The 25,064-nt window shown below is 43.0% G+C and overlaps 1 protein-coding gene across 1 annotated transcript; it reads left to right on the forward strand.

The window, feature by feature from the left end:
- Positions 1-511: 511 nt before the first annotated feature.
- Positions 512-21,976, forward strand: LOC144762796 (uncharacterized). The gene is made up of 3 exons (XM_078648066.1): positions 512-1,112; positions 1,387-2,128; positions 21,868-21,976. The coding sequence occupies exons 1-3, from the start codon at positions 692-694 to the stop codon at positions 21,974-21,976; spliced, it is 1,272 nt and encodes a 423-aa protein (XP_078504192.1). The 5' UTR covers positions 512-691.
- Positions 21,977-25,064: the final 3,088 nt, after the last annotated feature.

The raw sequence follows: 25,064 nt of genomic DNA on the forward strand, positions 1-25,064 counted from the left end.
GACTTATTTAGGTTTGCCAGCTAGCTCAGAGGTCACTAGAAACTTTCTCGAATGTTCAGGAAGGAGTTAACTTTCCTGATTAGACAAGATGGGATTAGTTTCTGACAACCGCATAAACATGACAACTTTGCTCCCTCAGAATAAAGAGTATGGGCCCGATGTAGGTAAAACGCATTTACCGATTTTAAAATACCGATCCGTACCGAATCGGTATTTCAAAATCGGAAAATGATATGTAGGAAATAATCATCGGAAAAATACCGAATCGGTAGCATTCGGTATCGAGAGTCGATACGTACCGATTCGCCAACTACCGAATCGGTATAGGCCGGGTCGGACAAGTCCGAATCGGGAAAAAAAAAATGCGGAACCAACCGAATCGGTAAACGCCGATTCGGAACAATAAATACGCCCCATGGGCCGAAAGGCCAATAGGAAGGCATTATACATTCCGAATCGGTATTTACCGAACACATTCGGAAAATACCGATTCCGAAAATACCGATTCGGAGAATGCCGTTTTGCCGAGCTGGTTGAGTGACACTGAAGACATCAGCCAATGAGCTGTAAGCACCCTCCCCCACAGGGTGTGGCAACCCAGGCAGGTGCAACTCATCAGAACATTCTGGAAAGCTGCATGAGTTGAGCAGACACAGAGAGAGCAGCATTGTGAGCAGGATCCCTGAGAGACATGGACACCAGCACAGAGAGCCAGAAGGCAGGGCGGAAGCGCAATCCTAAATTCAGCACCATGGAGCTACAAACTTTGGTGGAGGAGGTGGTGAGGGTGCACACCCAGCTATATGGCAGGCAGTCCCTGACTGTCCCGGAGAGCACCAAGAGGAGGCTGTGGCTCGACATCGGGGAGAAAGTCAATGCAGTTGGTGTCACCCACAGGAGCCTAGACGACCTCAAGAAGAGGTTTTATGACATCCGTGGCGTGACCAAGCGCAAACTGGCCGACCTGCACAAGCAGGCTGGACTCACTGGAGGAGGAACAAACCGTGCGCCACCCCTCACTCAGCTGGAGGAACTAGTGGCGACGACCATCGAGAGGGCCAGTGTCGTGGGCATTGGGGACCTGGATAGCTCATCCCGAGCTACAGCTACAGGTAAGAAGCATGCGCAACTTGACACACCATACCAGACACCTCCCCTACAGACCCAATGCACAGCCAAACCCCAGGCCAGTACAGCTAGCAACAGACATGAGCAATGCATCGTGCTAAATGTACTCAGCAAAAGTTACCAATAATGCCACAGCAGAAGCATGAGATAAATAACTGTAATACAGCATCAACGTGTTTGTAATGAGATGTGCAATGCTTTAATAGTTGTGACTGGAACACATTAGCACCCACTTGACAAATGCTTCTTTGTACCTAGGGGCACCATCAGGCGGGGGAGCAGCATCAGCTCCAGCACCAACAGCCAGTGCGGCAGTGGCAAGCACCAGTGCAGCAGCACAGGAGGAGGAGGACAACAGCTGTGCCCTGGCAAATGAGGAGGACACAGGACATTCCCTCACAACTCCACACTCCCCCCGACTGTCTCAGTCTCAGTCGCCCTCATTGGTATTCTCCCCGGACAACACACCACCACAGAGCCACCCTGCACCTGCCACTTCCCCGGCCCGGAGGAGAATAGTGGCTCCATTAGTCATCATGGAGGGGGCAGCGGGTCAGGCTCCTGCACAAGACCCCGTGACACCAGCGACACCAGAGCACACACAGCAGGGCAGCAGGATTCCACGTAGGCCACGTGCTACCAGCAGCCCAATACCAGCACCGGGAGGCAGCGTCTTCGCAGGGCTGGAGACCAGCATGGTCACAATTCAGAGGATGCAGGCGAAATCCATCCTGGCCTGCCATCGCCAGTTGCGCCTGCACAACCTGCAGATGGGTGAGATGACACAGGGCTTCAAGACCTTCGTTGACAGCAACAAGGACATAGCAACATCAATTGGCCGAATGACCACTGCCATCACCCAGCTCTGCACCAGGTTGGATGACCATGAGCTGAGTCGTCGCAGGGATGCAAGAGTCACGAACAGGTCACTCACCCGCCTTGCGGCTGCGACTGCACAGTCATGCCAACGTGGGGCAAACATGGAGGCCAGCCTCACACAGTCCATGTCCGAGGTCACTAGGGGCATGGGCCGTATAACAACAGCCATGGAGACACTACTCATCTCCAACACCGCAGTGAATCCCGTCCTGGGCGAGGCTGGGGACAGCAGCAGCCGCAGCAGCCCGGCCAGCACTGCGTCAGAGCCGCGCCGGAGCACCAGACGCTCAGCTGAGGCTGCAGGGCATTCTGAAGGGGGTGAGGTTCATCCCAGTGGGCCTGCTAAGCGCAGCAAAAAATAGGACTGCCACTGCGGGTGAGGCAACCCGGACATTGGACATTCCTACCCCTTGTTGTTTAACTTTTCTTTTGTTGCACATCAGTGCAGTAACGTTGATGCAACATTATTTAATTTAATTTCTGAACACATACATTGACCTGTTTGTGCATCTGTACTCACTCAGAAATAGTTGTCTGTGATCTCCTGACGCCTGTATCTGCCGTCAGATGGTGCAGAGACTCCAGCAGGTAGTGGTAGTGGGACAGCATTGTCATCATCAGGGTCCTCGTAGTCGGATAACTCTACCTCAGTGCCTTTCCTGACTGCAAGGTTGTGCAACATTGCACACACAGCAATAATCTTGCAGCAGGTGATGGGGGTGTATTGTCTTGCACCTCCGCTCTTGTGCAGACATCTGAACCTGCTCTTCCAGATGCCAAAGGTCCTTTCCACTACGTTCCTCGTGCTTTTGTGTGCACGGTTGTACCTCCTTTGGCTGGGTGTTGAGGGGTTGAGGTAAGGTGTGAGAATGAACGAGCGTAGGGCATATGCACTGTCGCCTGGAAGGAGAAGGGGTAACATTACTCACATGCATACATGTATTACACACTGCAATTTTGGTAATGGGGGTCTGACACTGTGTCTTACCTAGGAGGTATCCTTCGCCAAATTCCCCTGCCATCAGCCGTGCATAAATCCCGCTACTCTGGAAGATATAGGAGTCATGGGTACTCCCCGGAAACTTTGCAACCAGGTCAGTGATCACACACTTGGCATTGCATATCACTTGCACATTTATGGTGTGCCGTGACTTCCGATTGCGGTATACGTATTCGGTGTCAGCAGGGGGGCAAATCGGTATGTGTGTGCCATCTATGCAGCCAATGATGTGGGGGAATCTTGCCATCTGATAGAATTCAGCTTTTGTCTGTGCCAGTTCTGCATGGGTGGAAGGGAAGGAGATGTAGTGGGCCATCCTCTGGATCATGGCATCAAGGAACTTGTGGAAGAACCTTGACAGGCTGCTCTGGGTCACCCCTCCTGCCACAGCAACTACACTTTGATAGCTGCCAGACGCCAGAAGATGTAGGCAGCATAGCACCTGCACCTGCACAGGGATTGCATGTGCCCTTGGGGTGGGGTGCTGCAACAGGGGTTGGAGGTCCCTGATGAGGTCTCTGATGGTGTCTGCCTCCAGCCTGTACCTCTGTAGGATCTCTGGATCTGTCAGCATGCACAGGGTCACCCTCTGCCTGTACACCTGCTCCTGTCTCAGCCATTCCCTCTCACCTTCCTGCTGTAGCCGTAGCCGTCTAGCTATGACATAGAAAGCTGCCATGTTGCAAGTAGAACTGCATTTTGGGTCTTTTTTTATAGGTTGCACCTGGTTACCACCTGATTCAAATCCATGGTAATTTCCGAGTCAGAAATACCGATTTTAGAGCAAAATCGGTATTTCTGTGCTTACCTACATCTCAATCTTAGGGTTTTCGCATGGAATCGGATTTTCACCGATTCGGAATATATACCAATTCGGCGATATTACCGAATCGGAAAGTCACCGAGTCGGTCGGATTCCGAATCGGGAAAAAGTAGTAATCGGAATAAATCTCCGAATCGGTAGATTACCTAATCGGAGATTTTTTCCGATACCTACATTTTTCCGATTCAGAATCCGACCGACTCGGTGATTTTCCGAATCGGTAAAATCGCCGATTTCGCAGGATTTCGGCCTCCTACATCCCGTTGTCTGTATTCCGATCGGTAACGGCCGAAAATACCGATTTTCGGCCGTTACCGACCGACCTACATCGGGCCCTAAATCTCTAGAGTCGTGTGAAAACAATAGACAGATATTTCACTCAGTCAATCGTGCATGCTTAATTTCACCAGGAGTGCAGAGAAATAGAGAGACGGGCGTTTTCAATAAAAGGTGTTATTTATTGAGCAGTCCTCTTTCTCATGCAAGAGAAATGAATTGCCACAAATGCAATACTTATCATGAAGTAAAGAGCATACAGTAAAAGGAGTATTATGTAATAAAACTGTAAAAGCATTTATATGGTTTCTGAGCCATATGATACTTAAAACGGATAAACTATATACATACATAAAATCATTGACTAAACGTACTCAACTGGTGCTTCTAAGATACGCCTACCCCGGTGTACCTGACCTAAGCCTAATACGTGGGAAGGAGTAAGTAAGTTGCAGCTTAAGTTAAGTTGGTTTTTGCCAAGAATCTGAATCAAGAATTCTCTCAAGGTTTTAATCAGCTCCGTACATTGGTTCTAGAATGAAGGAGGTCTTGTATCTCTCTCTCGGGACTCGATCACCCAGCGACCCGCAAGGGTGACTGGAAACACCGGAGCTGGAATTTCTCGGCTGGAGAAAAGACAGCGTCTCTCTCAGTGCGTCAAATGGGAGAGTCGGCATCCTTCGGCACTCGCATCAGCTGGGCTTCGGGCAAGTAGATAGCCGCTCTGCTCCAAACCACCGTGTGTTTGCTTAAGGCAACGTTGGTATATTTATACCTGGAAGGTGCCGGGTTTCGACGTAAGGTTGGACATAAGACGTCACTAAGAACTGACAGTTCTTTCTGGACTCCAGGAGTTCTTGTTCAAATCAAAACAAAAGCAGGGGGATTTCCCGGGATGCTGGAGGCTTGGTTTGTTTAAAGAATGCGTTGTACTTTCTAGGAGTCTATGGGAGTAGCCTTGCCGTATTTGGACTGCATTGGCTATTACTAAATATGGACATGATTGTTATGCCTTTATAAGGATATGTTTTGTTATAACCACATAAGGGCATGAATCGGGGATATCTAATTAGGGTCCTAGATAGATTCACAATACCCACTCCACGTATTAATGTCCATCATTACTAAATACTAAGTAATACTAAACATATAACAATGCATGTGTTTTCCAACCCACCCCAAAATACATAAATTGCATTTGAAATGGTGTATGGTATATACACGAAAATTAGTATTCATACTGTACGTTTTTCAAGCAGTGTTATTCAGGAAATGCATATATAAATATTGGCTGAATGAATTGCAAAAATGACATTCATGAAATGGCTCTTAATACAGAAAAGAAGGTCGAGACCATTTCATCACATATTTATACAATACTGTACATGTGCTAGAGGCTGAGGTAAAATATTGTCTCTAGTGTCTCTAAAAATAGAAGCTCTGTTCTCTAAGAATAGTTCTACTTTAAGCAGAGTACCATGTGCCAAAAAAAAGGTAAATATTTTAGAAATGGAAAAAATAATTTCACTTTTAGGGGAAAAAATAGTTCCAATTGTTTTCAGTAGTGTTGTTTATCAAAAACTGAAGGCCGAATTCAGAGTTCAGGGAACGCTGTGTGCTCGTTGTTTTAAAAGTTATTCTCGTTGTTAGGAGAGAACATCAGATCAGACAGGCTTGCAAAAAATTGGTCTACTACATCAGGTGAAAGTTCGACCAAGTTCGAAAAAGCTGAAACTGTGCATATGTGAGAATGATTGCTATCATCGATGTCTGGATCAGCAATGCTCACAGAAGGTTGTACCTGTGGGGTGCTGCTTTCATCTCGTACTTCACCGCCACCTACTCATAATGGTGAAGTCTCAACGAATGCCGTCATCAGAATAGGTAGCCGCTGGGGACGACACGTTGCATGAGCCGTTACCGAACCAAGCAAAGTATCGATATCCGTTGGTATTGCTGATGGTAGTGTGAGACAGACATCCAACACGCATTCTTCTCCGCATAGCAGACATCGAAGCACAGGTAAGATGCAATCTTGCCAGATTGGTCTGAATGAAAGAAACCAGGTAGTACTCAGATCTCTTAGCCGGGCAAAGCCGAGGACTTTAGTGATCCGTTCTCGGTATCGTATAGCTAGGATCGTTTCTTCCATCGTAGCTGGAGTTTTGTCTGTGGTTCGGCTTGCCATATCAGAGCAGAAGGATCAAAAATAAAATTCCTGCTACGAGTCCCAAAAGAAGAGGCAGGCCGCCGAATAAAGAATGAACAAAATTCGGGAAAATGCCGTGAACTGTTTCAAAGGGGGCTAACAGTCCCGAAAAAATTGTCTTAAATACATGTGCGATGCCACCGGTATCAGACATGTTTAAAATTTGACCTAACATTTCTATGAAATGCACGGAGCAATTTGTTGATAATAGGGTATGTATCTCTGCCGCTGTCCTTGCAACTTGCAGATCATCTGTCTCTTTGGACGAGGTTAAGGGCACATTTGTCTGTAATAGAATAGACTTCATTCTGCTTAAAGTATCAATTTGAATAGAACAGATATTCAAAGAAGGCCATATTGCTACCTCCATGTCTGGATTGCTGTTTGGATACAATACTTGCATACAACAAGTGACCCTGGAAGTAACTGTTACGAGATAGGCTTTTCCTGGCACCATGCCACAATAGCTGTGGTCACTTATTAGAACGTAGCTGCCGTTGGAAAGCTGTCTGAAAAATGGCTCTATCCGTGTTGCAGGAGTGCCATGCAGGTGACATGAAAGGTTACTGGATGAACCCTCGCAGGCTCCATGCAAGTTAATACCTTGACACAGAAGTGTACCGCGTAGTGATTTTTTACAATTGTTACCACTAAGAAATACTTCCTTTTTCCCTTCACTATAACATTTGTGTGTATAAGGTAAATTCCAGGTTGACTTGATGTAGCCTTTACCCAACCTCTCATACAGGCCTGCTGGTATATATTTTTTGCAATACTTAAACTGGAAAGTTGTTATCGGAATTGTAATTGTTCCGTGTATTATCCATTCAATGACAGGTCTCTCTGACATTGTCAAATGGTAATCTCTCAAGTTTTTCAATGCTCAGAATCGTATAGTCTGCTCCTTTTTGTGCCAAACTGATTTGTTTATCAGTAAGGTTAGAGATAGAAAATAATGACGTTATGTTGATTAGACGCCATGGCACGTAGCCTGAACGCAGATTTTGTAACGTCCAGCCTAACTGTACAATAGAACGCAATTGGGACTGGCCATGTTGTAACATTAGCAAGTCCTGCTCTATTATATCAATAGCAGAGGATACAATGCTGTCCAGTGAATATATTCTGGAGGAGAGAGTCGTTAACCCATTGTCCACTACAGAAAGTGATTTTTCCAAATTAATACGATCAATTTTCAGTAGTTTCAATTTGTGTTACTTTCCAAGCTTGGCTGTAAGCAGCGTATATACCGGCGTATATGAAACATTTTTGACGCTGTTTCCGAGGTCCCAGTATGAAATCTCGCAAGTCAGCACCTTCTTTAGGTAAAGTCAAATGTTGCTTAATTTCAGCCAGTGTGGATTTCTGTAGCCATTTGAGGCATAGTTTCCCTACACTGTATGTTGTAACTATCCCTGGATGTTGTCTCTGGGAATATCTTGGGTCTGGCCTAGTCTGTTTGAACCCCTGTATTTTGTTCAGGAATCTATCTTGACACTTATTTGTGTCTGTGGGCCAGATCAACCATTTTTTCCAATCAGGACTTGTTCTGTTTTGGTGTAAAATATGGGATATGTCTATCTCCACATCTGTAGTGCTATTACTATCAGGTATGGGCTTTGGAATATATGGTTTATTTAAGTCTTTTATCTTGGCTAAACCAAGACAGGTTGTTTGCTGAATGGTGTCATTCAGGAATATTATCTGTTCTGGGATCATGCAGGCTCTAAATAATGCTTCTAGACCTTGTACCTGCTAGTCTTTTGTAACCCAGATGGTTTTTGTTTCAATGTTATTTTTCCAAAATTCAAAACCAAATGTAACCATTTTTTCATAAAATGTTTCAGAAAAATCAATTTAGTATTTGTCAACATTGTTTTCATTCCTGTCTTATTTAACATTTTAAAATAAAACGTTTCTGGATCAGTGTTGTTAAACCCTGAGAAGTATGGGAATTTCTCATAAAATGTTTTCGAGCTGCCTTTTGGCGGTGTTGGAAATGTTCCATTTGGTTAAAAGTAAAAACATTTCTAGGATTCGCAGATTTATGCAAATAGTGATGACCATAATGATTATACCAGTACATTTCTTCATAGTTTGCTGAACCCTGCAAATAATCTTGCTCTGTGAATTTTGCTGACATTACTAAATCTGACATCATATTATTAATATTTTCAAAGTCCCAATCATCAGAGAAAGTACTTGTTTTTACAAAGTCACTTAATGAAACCTTGAACTGATGTGGATATTTCAAGAGCTCAATCGGGCCATAGATTTCATAATCCGTTTTGTCCCATGCTACCCCACCGGGTATTGGATTGGCTGTGATGTTCACTGATGACAGTTCACTTTTCTCGATGTGTGAGGATCTGTGAGGCTTTAGGACCAAGTTGATGTTCTGACTTGCTGTGTCCATTGTACTATATTTTCCATCAATAAATCTACCCAAACATAAAACCATGATGAGCCAAAGTAGGAGGGAAAGTACACCTAACACAATCCAAAATTCAATCCACGGTGAAATCAGATATGTTTCTTTTAGTTGAAGAACGAGTTCAGTCATTTTTTGTTTAAAAGTTTTTGTTGCTGGCGTTTCTTCATGTTCACTTGGATCATCAGAAAAGTCATCGAAATTGATGAAGTAGCCAGATGCAGTTCTGTCAATTGTTGGAATTGCTTCCGGATTTTCTTTAGTCTTGGAATCTTCTTTTGTCACATTAGTATAGTCTGAAGCTACATCATTTTAAACAGGTGTTTCTTGACGAACTGTTGCAATTTGGGTTTCAAGAGGCACAAGTTCCATGGCTTTGTTGCATAGTCCTTTTTTATTTACTGCAGGTTTATCAAAAGTGATTAGTCTTTCAGTTTGAACCTCTTGGATTGGAGCAAAGTTTGGTCTTCTGCTACTTTCTGGGAGTCCACTGGGCCTACTACTTATTATTGGCCACATGATTGTGGTTTTACCAGGTCGATTGATACAAATCTGTTCTAATTTTTCCCAGCAAGGGGCGGTAGTACTACTGATCTTGTTCCGCTGACAGCTAAGACAGGTACTGCTCTTCTGTTAGAAGGCCCAAATTCCTTCTTCACCGCGATCTTCTCTCTGACTAGATCCCCAATCTTTGGAATCCAGATAGGTCTTGCTGGGACAGGGGGTTTTTCTTCAGTGGCTGTTGGCTTTTACTTCGTGTTACTTAGACTTCTTGTTTCATTTAAGTCCTGTAAAACAGCCAAATGATCTTTGCTTTCAAAGGCTTTTTCTTTCACCACTGAAGTCTGACAATCTAAGTCCTGGATTTTCATTCTAGTACCGAACAATAGTTCATAAGGAGTGATACCTTTTAGAGAATTTCTTAGCAGATTGTTAAGACTACGTTGGACACTTGTTAGATGTTTGACCCACCCATCACCCGAACCTAATACCCTCGCCGTTATAGATTGCTTTATGTCACGGATTTTTCTTTCCACTACCGCATTTCCCTCAGGATGGAAGGGAGAAGAGTACCGCAATGCAATGCCCATCCTGGCCATGGCCTCTTTGTAAGCTCGAGAGCTAAACGCAGGACCCTGGTCAGAATGTAGAATGCCAATTGCGTATGTGCCGATAAAGACTCGCAAATCTTTTATAACAGTTCTGGCGTCAGCCGAGCGCTGGAGCCACATCCAAATGAATCTTGTGCAGGAATCCACTGCGACATGATATATTTATAGTTTCCATTCCTTTGTAAGGGACCACAGTGGACCAGGTAAACACATGCTAATGGTTTATCTGACATTAGAAGGGGCGTCTGTGCGGGTCGTTTCACTGTTGATACTTTCATTCTTTGGCATATTTCACATTCTAGAACATAGTTTTTAGTCTGTTTCCTCATGTGCGGCCACCAATATCTCTGTTTTAATAATGATACTGTGGTGGAAACACCAGCATGTGCAGAAGCGAGCCCTTTGTGTGCCGATAAAATTAGTCCTAACCTGTGTTCCATGTTTGGAATTGCCCTATCCCCCACTCCAGGGATTGGAGCAAAAGGAACATTATTCGCATCAGTTATGTATGAGTACTTTACTGGAAAGCCTTTCGGGATTGTTTTTCTATCATCTTTTACTGAAGCACTGACAGCTTGCATTATATCGCTGTCTATTTTTGTTTTTGACCGGGTGATAGCAGCTACGGAAGCCGTTTGCACAGCTGCCTTCGTGGATTCATCAGCCAATGAATTCCCCGCAATGTGAACGCCATCACGTTGATGACTCAGTGTATGTATCACATGAGTCTTTCGTAGTTCTTTCTGTAAAAGAACTACTTGTTCCCAAAGCATTTTATGCTTGATTGTGCCACCTTTTGCATCTTTGAAGCCGTTTTCAACCCAGTTCTGCAAGTATTCATTGTGAGATTGAATGCAGTAATATGAATCGGACACTATTAGTGTGGAGAATTCGTGATCGGTATTTTCAAGCGCCATCCTAAAAGCCAGTAGTTCAGCTCGCTGAGCTGTACAATCTCCTAGAGATTGAGTTTTAGTGACCAGTGGTCTAAATTTTCCTTCATGCTAACGACCTTTAACAATCGCGCACGCAGCACTGTATGCTTGTTTACCCCCAACTGCGGGTTGTGCTGAACCGTCTGTATATATTATACAGCCGTAATATTCGAGAGGCAGGATTTCGGTTGGCAGAGGACATTCATATTCATATTGGAGAAATTCTTGTTTTTAAATTAGGGTCAAGTTCGTATACTACGTCTGATGCAGCAAGAGAATTAACCCATTGTATCCATCTCGGATGTAGAGCTTTAGCATTTGGAATGCTTGCTCTTGTTACTGCTTCTAGGGCAGGTACTGGTGTAACGATTATTATTCGTTTACCTTGTGCGAGGGCTCTTTCTTTTGCTATAGCAGATTGAACCGCAGTCAGAATTTTTTCAGTAGAACTGAATTTCATTTCAGCTTGTGTGTACAGGTGTGATTTGTAAGCTATTGGTAACGTTTCTCCCTCATTAGAGGTCATGTACGTGAATCCGCATCTTCCTGGGATGACTCGGATTAAAAGGTTGCGTTCGTTTGCGCGCGTTTGCAGTTTTGTTTTAGTTAACATGTCTGTTTGTAATGATCTTAAAATTTCTGTGGGTTTCTGAGTCCAATTGATTTGTTTGAAATCAGGTGTTATTAATTCGTAGAGAGGTTTAACCCTCTCTGCATAATTTAGAATGTATGTGTAGTAATCTGCTTCTCATGTAATGCATCTCCCTGGCCCTGGTTCTCTGCCTGAAGCTCTAGCTATGTGATGTCATTTGGAATGTTATGGATGTTTGTACTTGAAGAGAGAGCTGTTAGAGAAGATGGGCTGAGCAGCCAGGAGGCCGCTCCTGGTGGGGCTTATAGTAGGAGCTTATATTAAGACTTACATTGGAACTTACTAAGCTGTAACTTAACCCCTTCACTGAGGCGGCTATTCCGCCGCAGTGCTAAGGGGGCGGGGCGGAAATACGGCGGGCGCATGCTGGTGACGGAACCGCTCCGTCACCAGCGTCGGTTGCGCTGTGCTTGTGACGGAGCGGTTCCGTCATGGCCCGCCCCGCTCAATAGAACGCTCAGCGCAGGCGCGGAATTTGCGCGGCGCAGGCGTGCCGGGCGGGCCATGACGGAACCCCTCCGTCATCAGCACTGCGCACCCGCAGCTGATGACAGAGCGGTTCCGTCATCAGCATGCAAAGGGTTAAGGAATAAACTACAACTACAAGAACTGTCTACTGGACTTAATTGATTTCTACATTGGCGACGATTTAAAAGGAAAGGAACTTACGCGTGGAGAAAAGAGGCTACTGGAACTGAAGGTACATTATTACTAAAGACTTTGCACTATTTAAGCTATCTGACACCTGCCCCACCAGTGACCCTGACAACGGTCGCCCTAAATAATTTTAGGTGTCAGATCCACCTGTGTATGAAACTGTAAAGTGTATCTGCAGTCCTGTTTTAAAACTGTGAAGCACAATGAAGATGTATGTGCTAAATCAACCTCAATGTGTTGAAATGGACTGTGATGTAGTGATGTCGGGGCACACATCAAGCCCCGGTAGGGGCAAAGGTCATGCCCCGGTGTTGAATGCTGACAAGGCTCAGGTGTGTCCTGATGAGAAGTGGCTGCACATGGTAGAAAATAATTGGGGGCAGATTTTGATCACATGTTTTTAAAGAATCATCAAGCCCGCTGTTAAAAATGTGACAGAGAACAAATGTGGAGAAAACTGCAGTCAACAAGAATTTATAGTTTCAACTGTGAACAATGATTGCAGATTTTGATCACATGCCTTTAAATAATCATCAAGCCCCGCTGTTAACAATGGGACAGAGAACAAATGTGGAGAAAACTTTGGATTGTAGTCTACAGGCCTTTCCACACTCTATTGTAACTGTGCAGTGTTTGCCAACCACAACTGGTGTCTCCATGTTATTGAAATGAAATTGCAAGAAGCCCCCAGTTTGTTATTTTGTCTCTGTGCTCAGTAGCTGACCTGGATTGCCATCAGAGTCAATTTCGTGAGTCAAGTACTGATGATAAAAATGCTTTTAATGTGAGGGTTGCCATTAGCGTTGCTGCCTGAAGATCGTCACAGGTACTGTCATTTACACGAATTGAAAACTACATATTACAGAAAATGTCGCTTTGGAAAACTTAGAACTAGTGCAACAGCACCATCTTCTGGCTATGGAGCGCAATTGCACCAAGAAAAGGAATTAACTAGTTCATTCGGAGAGAAAGGAGGATTCAAAACTGGAACAGTAATGAAATATTGCTATAAGGAGTTAGAGTGTGGGTCAAAGGAAATAGGAAACCCAGAACTGTACTGTGTGAGATGATTGTTAATTCATCATTAGTGACACTGCATTGAATTTGGTGATATATGCTAATGTTAAGTACATCTGCTTTTGATTTGCAACATGTCATATTCTAAATTGATACTCAATGTGTATTTTCATTTTACAGTATTATTATAGGGAGGTGGAATCCCCCTTTTACAACAATTTGGGAGGTTACTGCGAGTCTGTGGTTTATAGGGAGGTGGATTCCCCCTTTACAATTATTTGGGAGGTTACTGCGAGTGTGTGGTTTTGTGTGGTTTATAGGGAGGTGGATTCCCACTTGGGAGGCTACTGTGTGTGGTGGTTTATAGGGAGGTGGATTCCCCCATGGGTTACTGTGTGTGGTGGTTTATAGGGAGGTGGATTCCCCCTTTGGGAGGTTACTGTGTGTGGTGGTTTATAGGAAGGTGGATTCCCCCTTTATGAGGAGGTATGTGTTCTCTTATTGGGAGGTTACTGTGTATTAATGCGTGTGTGGTCCTGTAATAGTATACAGACTGAACATTATAGTATGTGCATTAGAGGATATGTAAATTTCCCTGGTCCTGCAATATTATGCAGTAGAGGGTGTTCCAGGTAAGTGGACGGTATGCTATAGTGCGTGCAGCAGAGGGTGTATGTTATTCCCTGGTCCTGCAATTTGTTTAAGTTTGACTTCTATATTACTACTTTATTGCTTACATTACTATTGCTACATTTACTATGTCATTATTATTATTATCATTATTATTACATTGAGAAGGCTGTCTTACTGTTTATTACTTACATTACTATTGCATCGTTATTATTATTATTACATAGGGAAGGCTATTTTATTACTTACATCACTATTTTCTCATTATTGCATTGTTGGTATTATTATTACATAGGGAAGGCTATTTTATTACTTGCATTACTATTTTCTCATTATTGCATTGCTTTTACATTATTATTATTATTATTACATAAGGAGAGTTTGTCTCATGTTATTATGGTGTTTTTTTACGTTTACTTCTGGAATGTTTATCTTCTCTTCCTATGTTTATATATGTGTATACTATTTCATTTTGTTAAATATTATAAAGGGGAAGGTGTGAAGCTCTAGCTATATGATGTCATTTGGAATGTTATGGGTGTTTGTACTTGAAGAGAGAGCTGTTAGAGAAGATGGGCTGAGCAGCCAGGAGGCCGCTCCTGGTGGGGCTTATATTAGGAGCTTACATTAAGACTTACATTGGAACTTACTAAGCTGTAACTTAAGGGATAAACTACAACTACAAGAACTGTCTACTGGACTTCTTTATTTCTGCAGTATGTTCTTCCGAAATTCAGGAAACCTAGTATTGATTGTAAAAACTTCAGCGTTTTTGGTGCTTGGAGTACAGCACACTTCTCTAAGATGTTGTCTGCTAGGCTTTTGCCTTCACTTGATAATTCATATCCTAAAAACAGGACAGTTAGATGAGCAATTCGTGACTTTTTAAAGTTGAATTTGTACCCTTCAGCTGCGAACCCAAGTATTATGGTGTTCACTCTTTTCAAGTGTGTCTCCAGGTCATCATCTGTGAGATAGATGTCATCGACATAAGATAATGCCTCATCATCATATTTTTGTAGTAACTCTGTTACCCTTGCTGAGAATAATACTGGGCTGTTCTTGAATCCCTGTGGGAGTCAACAGAATTGTTTTAGCGACCCCATTGTTGAGAAAGAGCTCAAATACCTGCTTTCAGGTGCAATGTTTTGACAAAAGAAGCCATTTGAGATGAGATATCTAATGTCGTTTTATATTTTTTGCGCACGATGTTATTCATTAGTACTGCACTGTGTGAGTTTTGTACTGCAAATGTTTTGCAGCAAGAGTTTAGGTGTCTGTAGTACAAAACTAGACGATATGAATCATCTGGCTTGGAGACCGGAAACAAAGGATTGTTCATTTGTGAGGTATAGAAACAAAATCATTGAGCACTCTAAAGTCCAACTTTAGTGTTCAGTTGATTATTTCCTTGTCTTGTCACAATTAATTCTTCATTGAAACAATCCTCGTTTTGAAATCCAACAATTAGGCAGCCAACACGTGTTTCGTCTGGTCTGATCTGACCTACGACTTCCTCAGGGCTGCAACCCAAACAGATTATAATATTATCGTTTTAAGTAAAACCAAAATTGCCTAGATATGACATGTCACAGTCATTTAAGGAAGATTACCAATGAGATGTGATTGTGCTTAAAGTAAATGCTATATACATATTATTAGCTCACCACCAAGTTTATAGGCTAAAGGCACCTCGTGTATCAGGTTGTGAATAGTTAGAGGGTTTATCATAGTTTTATATCAAGTTGTTAAATAAGAAAGAAAATTAGTAAGATTTAAAGTAGAAGTCAAAGGTTTAACGTCCTGGCTAGACCACGAGGCTACATACCTATGCCTCTCCTCATCGGTAGCATCAAATAATCTGCTCCATTATTGTAACTCAATCCTTAATTAAACGTATCTGAAAGAGTCATTAAATTTAATTTCAATCTAAGTTATTTTGTACTTAGTTTTATCTTTGCACAGTTGTGATCAAGAAAAGTAATCTTGTTATAATCATACTGCGTTGTAAACCTCAGATTATACGTATTATCGTTTAGATAATCAAAAAATCCATGTAGTTGTTCTACCGATCCAGTCCAGATAAGCAGACAGTCGTCGATGAAACGACCCCAGTAATGAATATACTGGATCCATTCCTTGTTACTGGGTCCCCAGATTCGCTCCGCCTCGTACCAACCCATAAATAGGTTGGCAAAAGACGGAGCAAATCTGGCTCCCATCGCTGTCCCCAGTTCTTGGCGGTACCAAGTACTGTCAAACAGAAAAACATTATTTTTCAATACAAGTTCCGTCATTTGTAACAGCATCTGTGAATGATTGTAAAATTCAGCAGCTCGCTTGCTAAGGAAGAAGTCAAGAGCATTAATTCCTAAAGTGTGATCAATATTAGAATAAAGAGAAACCACATCCAGTCAAGGTAAGGTTGTCTTTACCTAATAATGAAAGGCAACTTGATACTTAAGGCGTTAATTTAAATACCATATACAGAGTCTGAATGAATGAATATTATATTTCAGATCTACTCAATGAATTTAAATATTGGAAACAGATATTGCATTTGAAGCATATACTTGGATACCTAACTTTGAATACACTACGTTATATATTTGGGATGCTACTTTAAATACGATAAGGTAAGAATTTAATATGGCTTGTCCTGACCGATCAGAGTAATAAACAACACAACTGTGCAAAGATAAAACTAAGTACAAAATAACTTAGATTGAAATTAAATTTAATGACTCTTTCAGATACGTTTAATTAAGGATTGAGTTACAATAATGGAGCGGATTATTTGATGCTACCGATGAGGAGAGGCATAGGTATGTAGCCTCGTGGTCTAGCCAGGACGTTAAACCTTTGACTTCTACTTTAAATCTTACTAATTTTCTTTCTTATTTAACAACTTGATATAAAACTATGATAAACCCTCTAACTATTCACAACCTGATACACGAGGTGCCTTTAGCCTATAAACTTGGTGGTGAGCTAATAATATGTATATAGCATTTACTTTAAGCACAATCACATCTCATTGGTAATCTTCCTTAAATGACTGTGACATGTCATATCTAGGCAATTTTGGTTTTACTTAAAACGATAATATTATAATCTGTTTGGGTTGCAGCCCTGAGGAAGTCATAGGTCAGATCAGACCAGACGAAACACGTGTTGGCTGCCTAATTGTTGGATTTCAAAACGAGGATTGTTTCAATGAAGAATTAATTGTGACAAGACAAGGAAATAATAAACTGAACACTAAAGTTGGACTTTAGAGTGCTCAATGATTTTGTTTCTATAGTTGAGCTTACTACTAGCTTATTGTTCTAGTCGTGGTAACCGACTAGTTATCATTTAGAGCACCATTGTTACTTATTGTATTAATACCCTATACTTAGCTGTGCGCTCAATTTAAAACAGTTACCAATTTGTCTCTTAATTTTCATTTGTGAGGTGCATGTTTCAATCACCCCCGGATATTCAGTTGATCTAAGATCTCCCTGACTTGTTTTTTAGCTTCTTGCTTAACAAGATACTGCATTTGGGCAGTAGGTTGATTTTTTAACTGGATTTTATGGTGAGGAGAATCCTCATCCCATCCTACATGATTTTTATATAATGCAGGGGCTTGGGCCACTGTCCATTTTCTTGCAAATGTGTATTTTTTGTGAATTGAAATGTGATTTGAGAAGGCAGGCATAATCATTTCTTCGCCATGAGGCAACTCCCTGACAAACTCTGGTGGCCAGTCTTTCTCAGCTAACAGGATGTCATAGCCTTTCGAAAAGTTATCCCAAAAGAGACCCTTTATTTTTCTAGTTTTGTCCCCCTCTATACACAATCTTATTTCATATAATTTATGGGGTTTGCTAACACTGGTGTCTGCAGTTTCCACCTGAATGTATTCATTCGTGTCCACTGGCGCCAGAAGATTCATCAGGATCTTGCGAGCTATGGTTACTTCTGCTGCGCTGTCTAGCATTGTCTGGGCCCACTCTCCGTTTTTCAGTTGTGTCCTCAGAATCCTCGGCATGTTTTATTTTAATACTGGCTACCTTCTTTTTTGTAAATTTTAATTTTTTACTTTGATGAGCAGGTTCCTTGTCTTTGGACTTGACATGCTCTTCCTTGTGTTCTGACCGTCCTCTTCTTTACGATTTCTGTGAGGAATTCTGAAAAGATCAAGAGGGACGTGTATCAATATCTTGATATCTGTCAGGTTTTCTCAATTTATCCCTATCTCTAAGGTTGTATCTTTTCTCAGAGGGCTCCCTTTGGGGAGACTTGCTTCCTCTTTCTGGAGATCTATCTCTCCGCTGAGGAGACCTTCCTCTGGACTGAAAGCATTTTTCTCTGGGAGTGGATTGTTTATTACCCTCCCAACTCTTTTTTGGACTGTTCAGATTATTTGTAATAAAAGTTTTTTCAGGATTTTCAATTAGTTGTGGTTTTAGTGGTTTCCCACCCAAACTATCTCTACCTAGTTCTTCATAGGATTTTTCTATGATTCTGGCAAGTTCAAAAGGTTGTTCTGCTATATCTGTCTCTTTCAATTTCTGGCGGATCACCACAGATGCTGCTTCTCCTTTTATGTTGGCTAATAATATAGCCGAGACCTGCTTGAAGTCTTTCAGTAATTTCATACCTAGAGTTAAAGCAGGTTCTGGACCGTATTCATTTTGAATCTGTCTTAGTACGTCTGGTATAACCGCCATGGACGGAACACCATGTGTTTTTGTGTAAATCGAAGCAAAGACTGTGCCCCAAGTGTCACAGTCCTCCACATGTGGTGGGATCCCCATTGGAAGGCAGATAGTCAGAATTCTGTGTTTCTCATGAGGTGTGGTATCTGGAAATACTGCCTCTATTTGAGTGATTTTTTGAGCTAACCAGAATGGAATTTGTTCCCTTTTTGCGGGTATTTTGCCAATGGCTGATTTTATATTCTGTGGTGTAATTTTATTTGTGTTCCCCCGTTGAGGGGTGTGCTGTGGAATTTTTATTGCTGGTTGGACTGTTGAAGTCCTCATGACATATTGGACCAATTGTCTATGTATTTTAATTAGTAGTTTTAGCTGAGCAAAAAGTTCCCAATCTGACATTTTTTCAATGTCGGGATGTGGTGTGTAGCTGGCTAGAACTAGCCATGTGGCTCCTGGTCTACCTAGTGGACCGAGCCTGGTAATGTGATTTTGATGTTTTAGGGCTCCATTAAACCAGAGCAGGTGCTCTTGGTATGTTAGTGGAATTTCAACGTCCTCATAAGGAGCGTATTCCTCTGGAGATTCCTCTATTTTGTAATAGTGGAATTCATGTGTCAAAGCATGTGCTACTGGAAAATGTATCAAGGGATAGAATACCTCTGTCTGCCGATATTCATGGGCCTCTACCACAAATATGACTGTACCACCTCTCGATGACAGTCCATTTTCTATAAGTTTAATAGTTATAGTTTTTCTTACATTTACCGGAATGATTATAGCATTCGGGTCATCATTTTGGAGACTTGTGTCATCCGCTAGGAGTTGAGCTGCTATTCTAGCTTTCTCCCTTTCGTCTTCACTATCCGACATTTTTCTGACAGAGCAAGTTTCAAGGAAACAAAGATTAGGTGCACAATATTTTGGAACACTGTATCCTTCAACGTTGACTAAACCAAAAACTAATACATAGGATTCTCATCCTACTAAGTTCCGGCGGATATTAACCTTTTACCCACTCCAGACGTCTATTGGAGTTTTTACGGGAAAAGGGGTCTGTGTGAAAAAGCACGACTGAGTTACTCTAATGTCTTGAGTTAGATTATCGCCTTACCAAACATTGGGCGCCATGTAGTGTAGTTCCAATATTCCCAATATGCTCTGCGCATTGGAATAACATAAACAGCAGTTTAGACGTAGGACTGAGGTCATCTAGGTCTCTACTGACTATGTTAGACTTAATTAGGTTTGCCAGCTAGCTCAGAGGTCGCTAGAAACTTTCTCGAATGTTCAGGAAGGAGTTAACTTTCCTGATTAGACAAGAAGGGATTAGTTTCTGACAACCGCATAAACATGACAACTTTGCTCCCTCAGAATAAAGAGTATATCTCTAGAGTCGTGTGAAAACAATATACAGATATTTCACTCAGTCAATCGTGCATGTTTAATTTCACCAGGAAGGCAGAGAAATAGAGAGACGGGCGTTTTCAATAAAAGGTGTTATTTATTGAGCAGTCCTCTTTCTCATGCAAGAGAAGTGAGTTGTCACAAATGCAATACTTATCATGAAGTAAAGTGCGTACAGTAAAAGGAGTATTATGAAATAATACTGTAAAAGCATTTATATGGTTTCTGAGCCATATAATACTTAAAACTGATAAAATATATACACACATAAAATCATTAACTAAACGTACTCAACTGGTGCTCCTAAGATACACCTACCCCGGTGTACCTGACCTAAGCCTAATACGTGGGAAGGAGTAAGTAAGTTGCAGTTTAAGTTAAGTTGGTTTCTGCCAAGAATCTGAATCAAGAATACTCTCAAGGTTTTAATCAGCTCCGTACCTTGGTTCTAGAATGAAGGAGGTCTTGTATCTCTCTCTCGGAACTCGATCTCCCAACAACCCGCAAGGGTGACTGGAAACACCAGAGCTGGAATTTCTCGGCTGGAGAAAAGACAGCGTCTCTCTCAGTGCGTCAAATGGGAGGGTCGGCTTCCTTCTGCACTCGCATCAGCTGGGCGTCGGGCAAGTAGATAGCCGCTCTGCTCCAAACCAACGTGTGTTTGCTTAGGGCAACGTTGGTATATTTAAACCTGGAAGGTGCCGGGTTTGACGTAAGGTTGGACATAAGACGTCACTAAGAACTAACAGTTCTTTCTGGACTCCAGGAGTTCTTGTTCAAATCAAAACAAAAGAAGGGGGATTTCCCTTGCTGCTGGAGGCTTGGTTTGTTTAAAGAACGCGTTGTACTTTGTAGGAGTCTATGGGAGTAGACTTGCCGTATTTGGACTGCATTGGCTATTACGAAATATGGACATGATTCTTATGTCTTATAAGGATATGTTTTGTTATAACCACATAAGGGCATGAATCAGGGATATCTAATTAGGGTCCTAGATAGATTCACAACAGAAACATGTTGACAGGATATTATGGACTATGATAACATAACAGTTATTGTTTCCTTTATCCAACCCCCTTTTTAACATACCAACTAGAGGCAAGAATAAAGAGTTGGCTTACTAGCTAGGTATTTTTAATTATCACTCATCACCACTCCACCCACACACTGCACAACACATAGCTTCACTAACAGTGCTCCTACATATCCCTCGCAAGTCATAGCACGCCCCAAGCAGTAGATGCTTGGGATGGCCCCAATGATGAAGCATGTCACCTAAGGGCAACCGTGGGTGAGTGAGGGGACTCAAGAAAAGAATTTTCTTTTCCAAGACGGCACTGCCCAAAATCTGGGCCGCCCTGAATAAACCTTCTCCCTGGCTAGGTTCACATGATCCACTTGGTGGATTTGAGTGTTACACTTTACATTTCAGGAGGCAGAACCTAGCATTAGCCTCCATCTCCCTCTTTTTTGAAAAATCTGATTCCATGTGCCTAATGGGAGACAGTCTGCACCTCCTAGTGGTTTGTGCATCAACATTGATGTTGTGTGTGTGTCTCAGAGACATCCATGTATGGCCTGCAGAGACAACAGGGGCCACTACCTGTGTGACTCATGATTGTTTTGTGTTGTGTACATGATATGCCATGTCATGCCAGTGTCCATGTGGCAATACAGGGACCCTGGGTATCAGCCTGTCAAAGAGCTGTGATGCCTGGGAGACATCAGTCCTCACTTGTCACTGTGGTGTGTGTTTGGAACGTGACAGCAGTACATAGGTACTGTGACACAGCCTAATGATTTGCCATAGCACTACATGGAACTTATGTACACATGTTGACTTGAGATGTGAGATGATGTGCATGATGGTGACATATGTGTCCATACCCAACAGCACACACCTCAGTTCATTGTGTATTGTCATGATGTATCATGTGATATTTTGCTTGGTCATAGCCACATGGGTGGATGAATGTACAATCTTCCTTTGCCTATCTCTGTACTGCAGGGCACCAGCTGTTCATAGACCATTCCCAGCCCTTGAAACAATGGTGGAACGCGACTACATCCGACGATACCGCTTCACCAAGCCACTGATTGAGGAATTGGCGGATTAGTTGGCGCCACATCCGCTACCTGGCCGGACATTCCCTACAGCACTGACCCCAAAGGTGAATGTGATGGCAGCCCTGCTCTTCTTTGCTACCGGTACCTTCCAGTACACTGTGGCTATTACTGGTGGTATGTCGCAAACTATGTTCAGTCATGTGCTTTGCGATGTCTTGGAGGGGATGTTGCATTTCCTTGACCTGTACATAAAGTTTCCTAGCCCAGGTCAACTCACTGACATAAATGCTGCTGTTTATACACTGCGGAGGATGCTGAACATCATCTGATCTACTGATGGTACACATGAGCAGACATACAGGAACAGGAAACATTTCTACTCCATCAATGCTCTGGTGGTATGTCTAACGGACATGTGTATCACACGTGTCTGGACGTTTCCCCAGTTCTGCGCACGATGCCTACATCATGAGGAGTAGTCGCATTGTGACGATGATGTCACAGATGCCAAACCAGCGTGCCTGGCTTGTCGGTGTGTACTGACTGTTTACCATTGTGTCTGTTTGGCAATTTGTATTCCACCCTCTTTCAAAACTCATCTAATGTGCAATTGTTTGTATGTTGATGACTCTGGATACCCCAACATGCTGTGGTTCCTGACACCCCTCAGGAACCCTGTGACACCAGCCGAGATATGCTACATGGTGGCACATGGTCAGACCAGGAGAGTGATTGAGCGGACATTTGGTCTCCTGAAAAGCCGCTTCCACTGCCTGGACAAGACAGGAGGGGCCCTCCCACATGATCCTGTAAAGGTGCGCAGCATTTTCATTTTATGCTGCATGCTACACAGCATGGCAGTGCAGAAGAGGTGGCCTCTCATCCAGGATGACGAAGACCTACGTCCGCCACCTGTGGAGGATCCTGGCCTGGGCCACGATGACAGTGATGATGATGATGAGGGTGAAGTCCGCACACAGCTCATCAACAACTTCTTCACATGAATGTTGAAGTACTGGGTTTTTCAGAACCCAGCGGTGCCAGGGAACATACCCTAAGACTTCGAGTTCTTCCTGTTTCAGACTACAGAAACAGAGAGTCTTCTTGGTGAAGTCAAAGATCGGATTTATTGGCTGCAGCCAGTAACAGGTATCCTAGAAATACAACACGGTGTATATTCTCAGAAGACTGCTCAACTTACAAAGCCAGCCATCCCTTTTTATACAAAATATTATGCTTTAGGCAAGACATTCCTTATTTTACAGTTGACCATTCACATATTTTCACTACAAAGGAAAAGCAGAGTCATGATGACAAGCCCATATTTCAGTTTGTCCAGCCCACAATCAATTACCCGGCAAGGCCCAACATTTTTCATCAGATATCGGCAGACCCCTAATAAAATCGGGCACCTCCTCCTCGTAAAGCAAGTCATAAAGCAAAAGACAGAGACAGGTGTGTGTAAGATTAGGCATGGTTTGTATGCGATGAAAGGTTTATGGTATGTTGTGCCTCGATACTAATCTCGATCGGCCACTGGGAAAGGTACTGGCCGAACAGGTTTGGCTTCAGGCAGTGAAGTCAGCTTGCCCAGGTCACAGAGAAGTCGGCAAAGGTGTACGTGTCCTTCAGACTTGTTTTTGGCCTTAGTCATCGGCCTATGTGAGGGCAATCACAAAATGGCTGCCGTACACAAAATGGAACCCGAGGGTTCAGGACGGAATCTCTGTTTTCAGGGTGATCTCGTGACTCAAATACGACGAATATACTTGTGCATAGTATACTCGTTATTCTCTGTCTATTGATACTAAAATCGTCATGATACTATGATGTTTATGACACGGGTCCAGAATTTTCAGTACCACAATGTGAGTTTACAGGGTTGGTATGTCAATGTATTGAGTTAGCCTGAAATGTGTTGGTGCTGCTCAGTTTATTTTATTTTATTTTATATTCTTCTATAGCGCATGAATAGACCCCCGGAAGGGTATCTCCGCGCTTTGCCAGTGAGTATATCCTCAGGTGTTAAGAGAAGAGGTGAATGGTGCATTTAGAGAGCGAGATTAGTTAATGGGAAACAGATGTGTTTTCAAGACCTTACGAAAGGTCAGATGGTTGGTCAGTGTTCTTATCTCAAGAGGCAGAGAGTTTCAAAGCCTTGGTCCAAGATGGGCCAGGGCTCGCCCTCCTTGTCTGGCCTTTTTTATTCTGGGCACCTGCAGAAACTGTTGGTTCACAGAGCGCAGGGTTCGCCCAGGAGCATAAGGCAGGAAGATGTTGGCCAGATATTTGGGGCCTTTACCTATCACACTTTTGTGAATTGTGCATAGGGTCTTAAAATGCACTCGTTTCCTCACTGGTAACCAATGGAGTTTGGTCAGCAGGGGAAGGGAGGGAGTCCTGGGGGGGGCGTTGAGGACTATCCTTGCTGCCGTGTTTTGGATCACTTGCAGTTTTTTAAACTGCCCTTCATTTGCTCCCAAAAGAAGGCCGTTGCAGTAATCCACTCTGCTGATGATTAATGCTTGCACTAGTGTTTTTCTATGGCAGTCTGGCAGGTAGGGAAACACTCTCCTTAGCATACCAATGGCTCGGAAACAGGTGCTTGCCACCTGGTTTACGTGGTCCTTGTAAGTAAGTGTTTGGTCTATTAACACTCCTAGGTTTCTCACTGTGTTTTTGGGGCTAGGAACGCGGCCTAATTCCAGGGGCCACCAGTCCGGTGTCCAATGTGTTATTGCTTGTCCAAACAGCATGACCTCCGTTTTTCCTATATTGCATTGGAGACAGTTTGCTGACATCCAAGCAGATATTGCTCTCATTCCCTCTGCGAAAGATTTTTTTATCGCAGGTGTCAGATCTTTAAAGGGGAAGAGAAGTTGGGTGTCGTCAGCGTACGACACTGGTGTAAACCCAAATGATCTTGCTAGGTTGGCTAGGGGAGCCACATACACGTTGAAAAGTGTAGGGCTTAAACAGGAGCCCTGTGGCACTCCCTTATTGAGCTCCCTGTGGATGGATTTGTGGGAGCCCAGCCTGACCTCTTGGGAGCGTCCTGACAGGAAGCTTTCCATCCATGCCAATGCCGTGCCCTCCAAACCTGCGTCTTTTAGTCGCTCAAGAAGCACTTTGTGAGAC

This window comes from Lissotriton helveticus, chromosome 6, assembly GCF_964261635.1.
Source record: "Lissotriton helveticus chromosome 6, aLisHel1.1, whole genome shotgun sequence".
NCBI classification, from domain to species: Eukaryota; Metazoa; Chordata; class Amphibia; order Caudata; family Salamandridae; genus Lissotriton; species Lissotriton helveticus.

Coding starts and splice junctions, on each gene's coding strand:
- LOC144762796 (XM_078648066.1), top strand. CDS start 692: ATGGACACCAGCACAGAGAGCCAGAAGGCAGGGCGGAAGCGCAATCCT. Junction 1,113..1,386: donor ATCCCGAGCTACAGCTACAG/GTAAGAAGCATG, acceptor CTTTGTACCTAG/GGGCACCATCAGGCGGGGGA. Junction 2,129..21,867: donor ATGGAGGCCAGCCTCACACA/GTCCATGTCCGA, acceptor TCTGTACTGCAG/GGCACCAGCTGTTCATAGAC.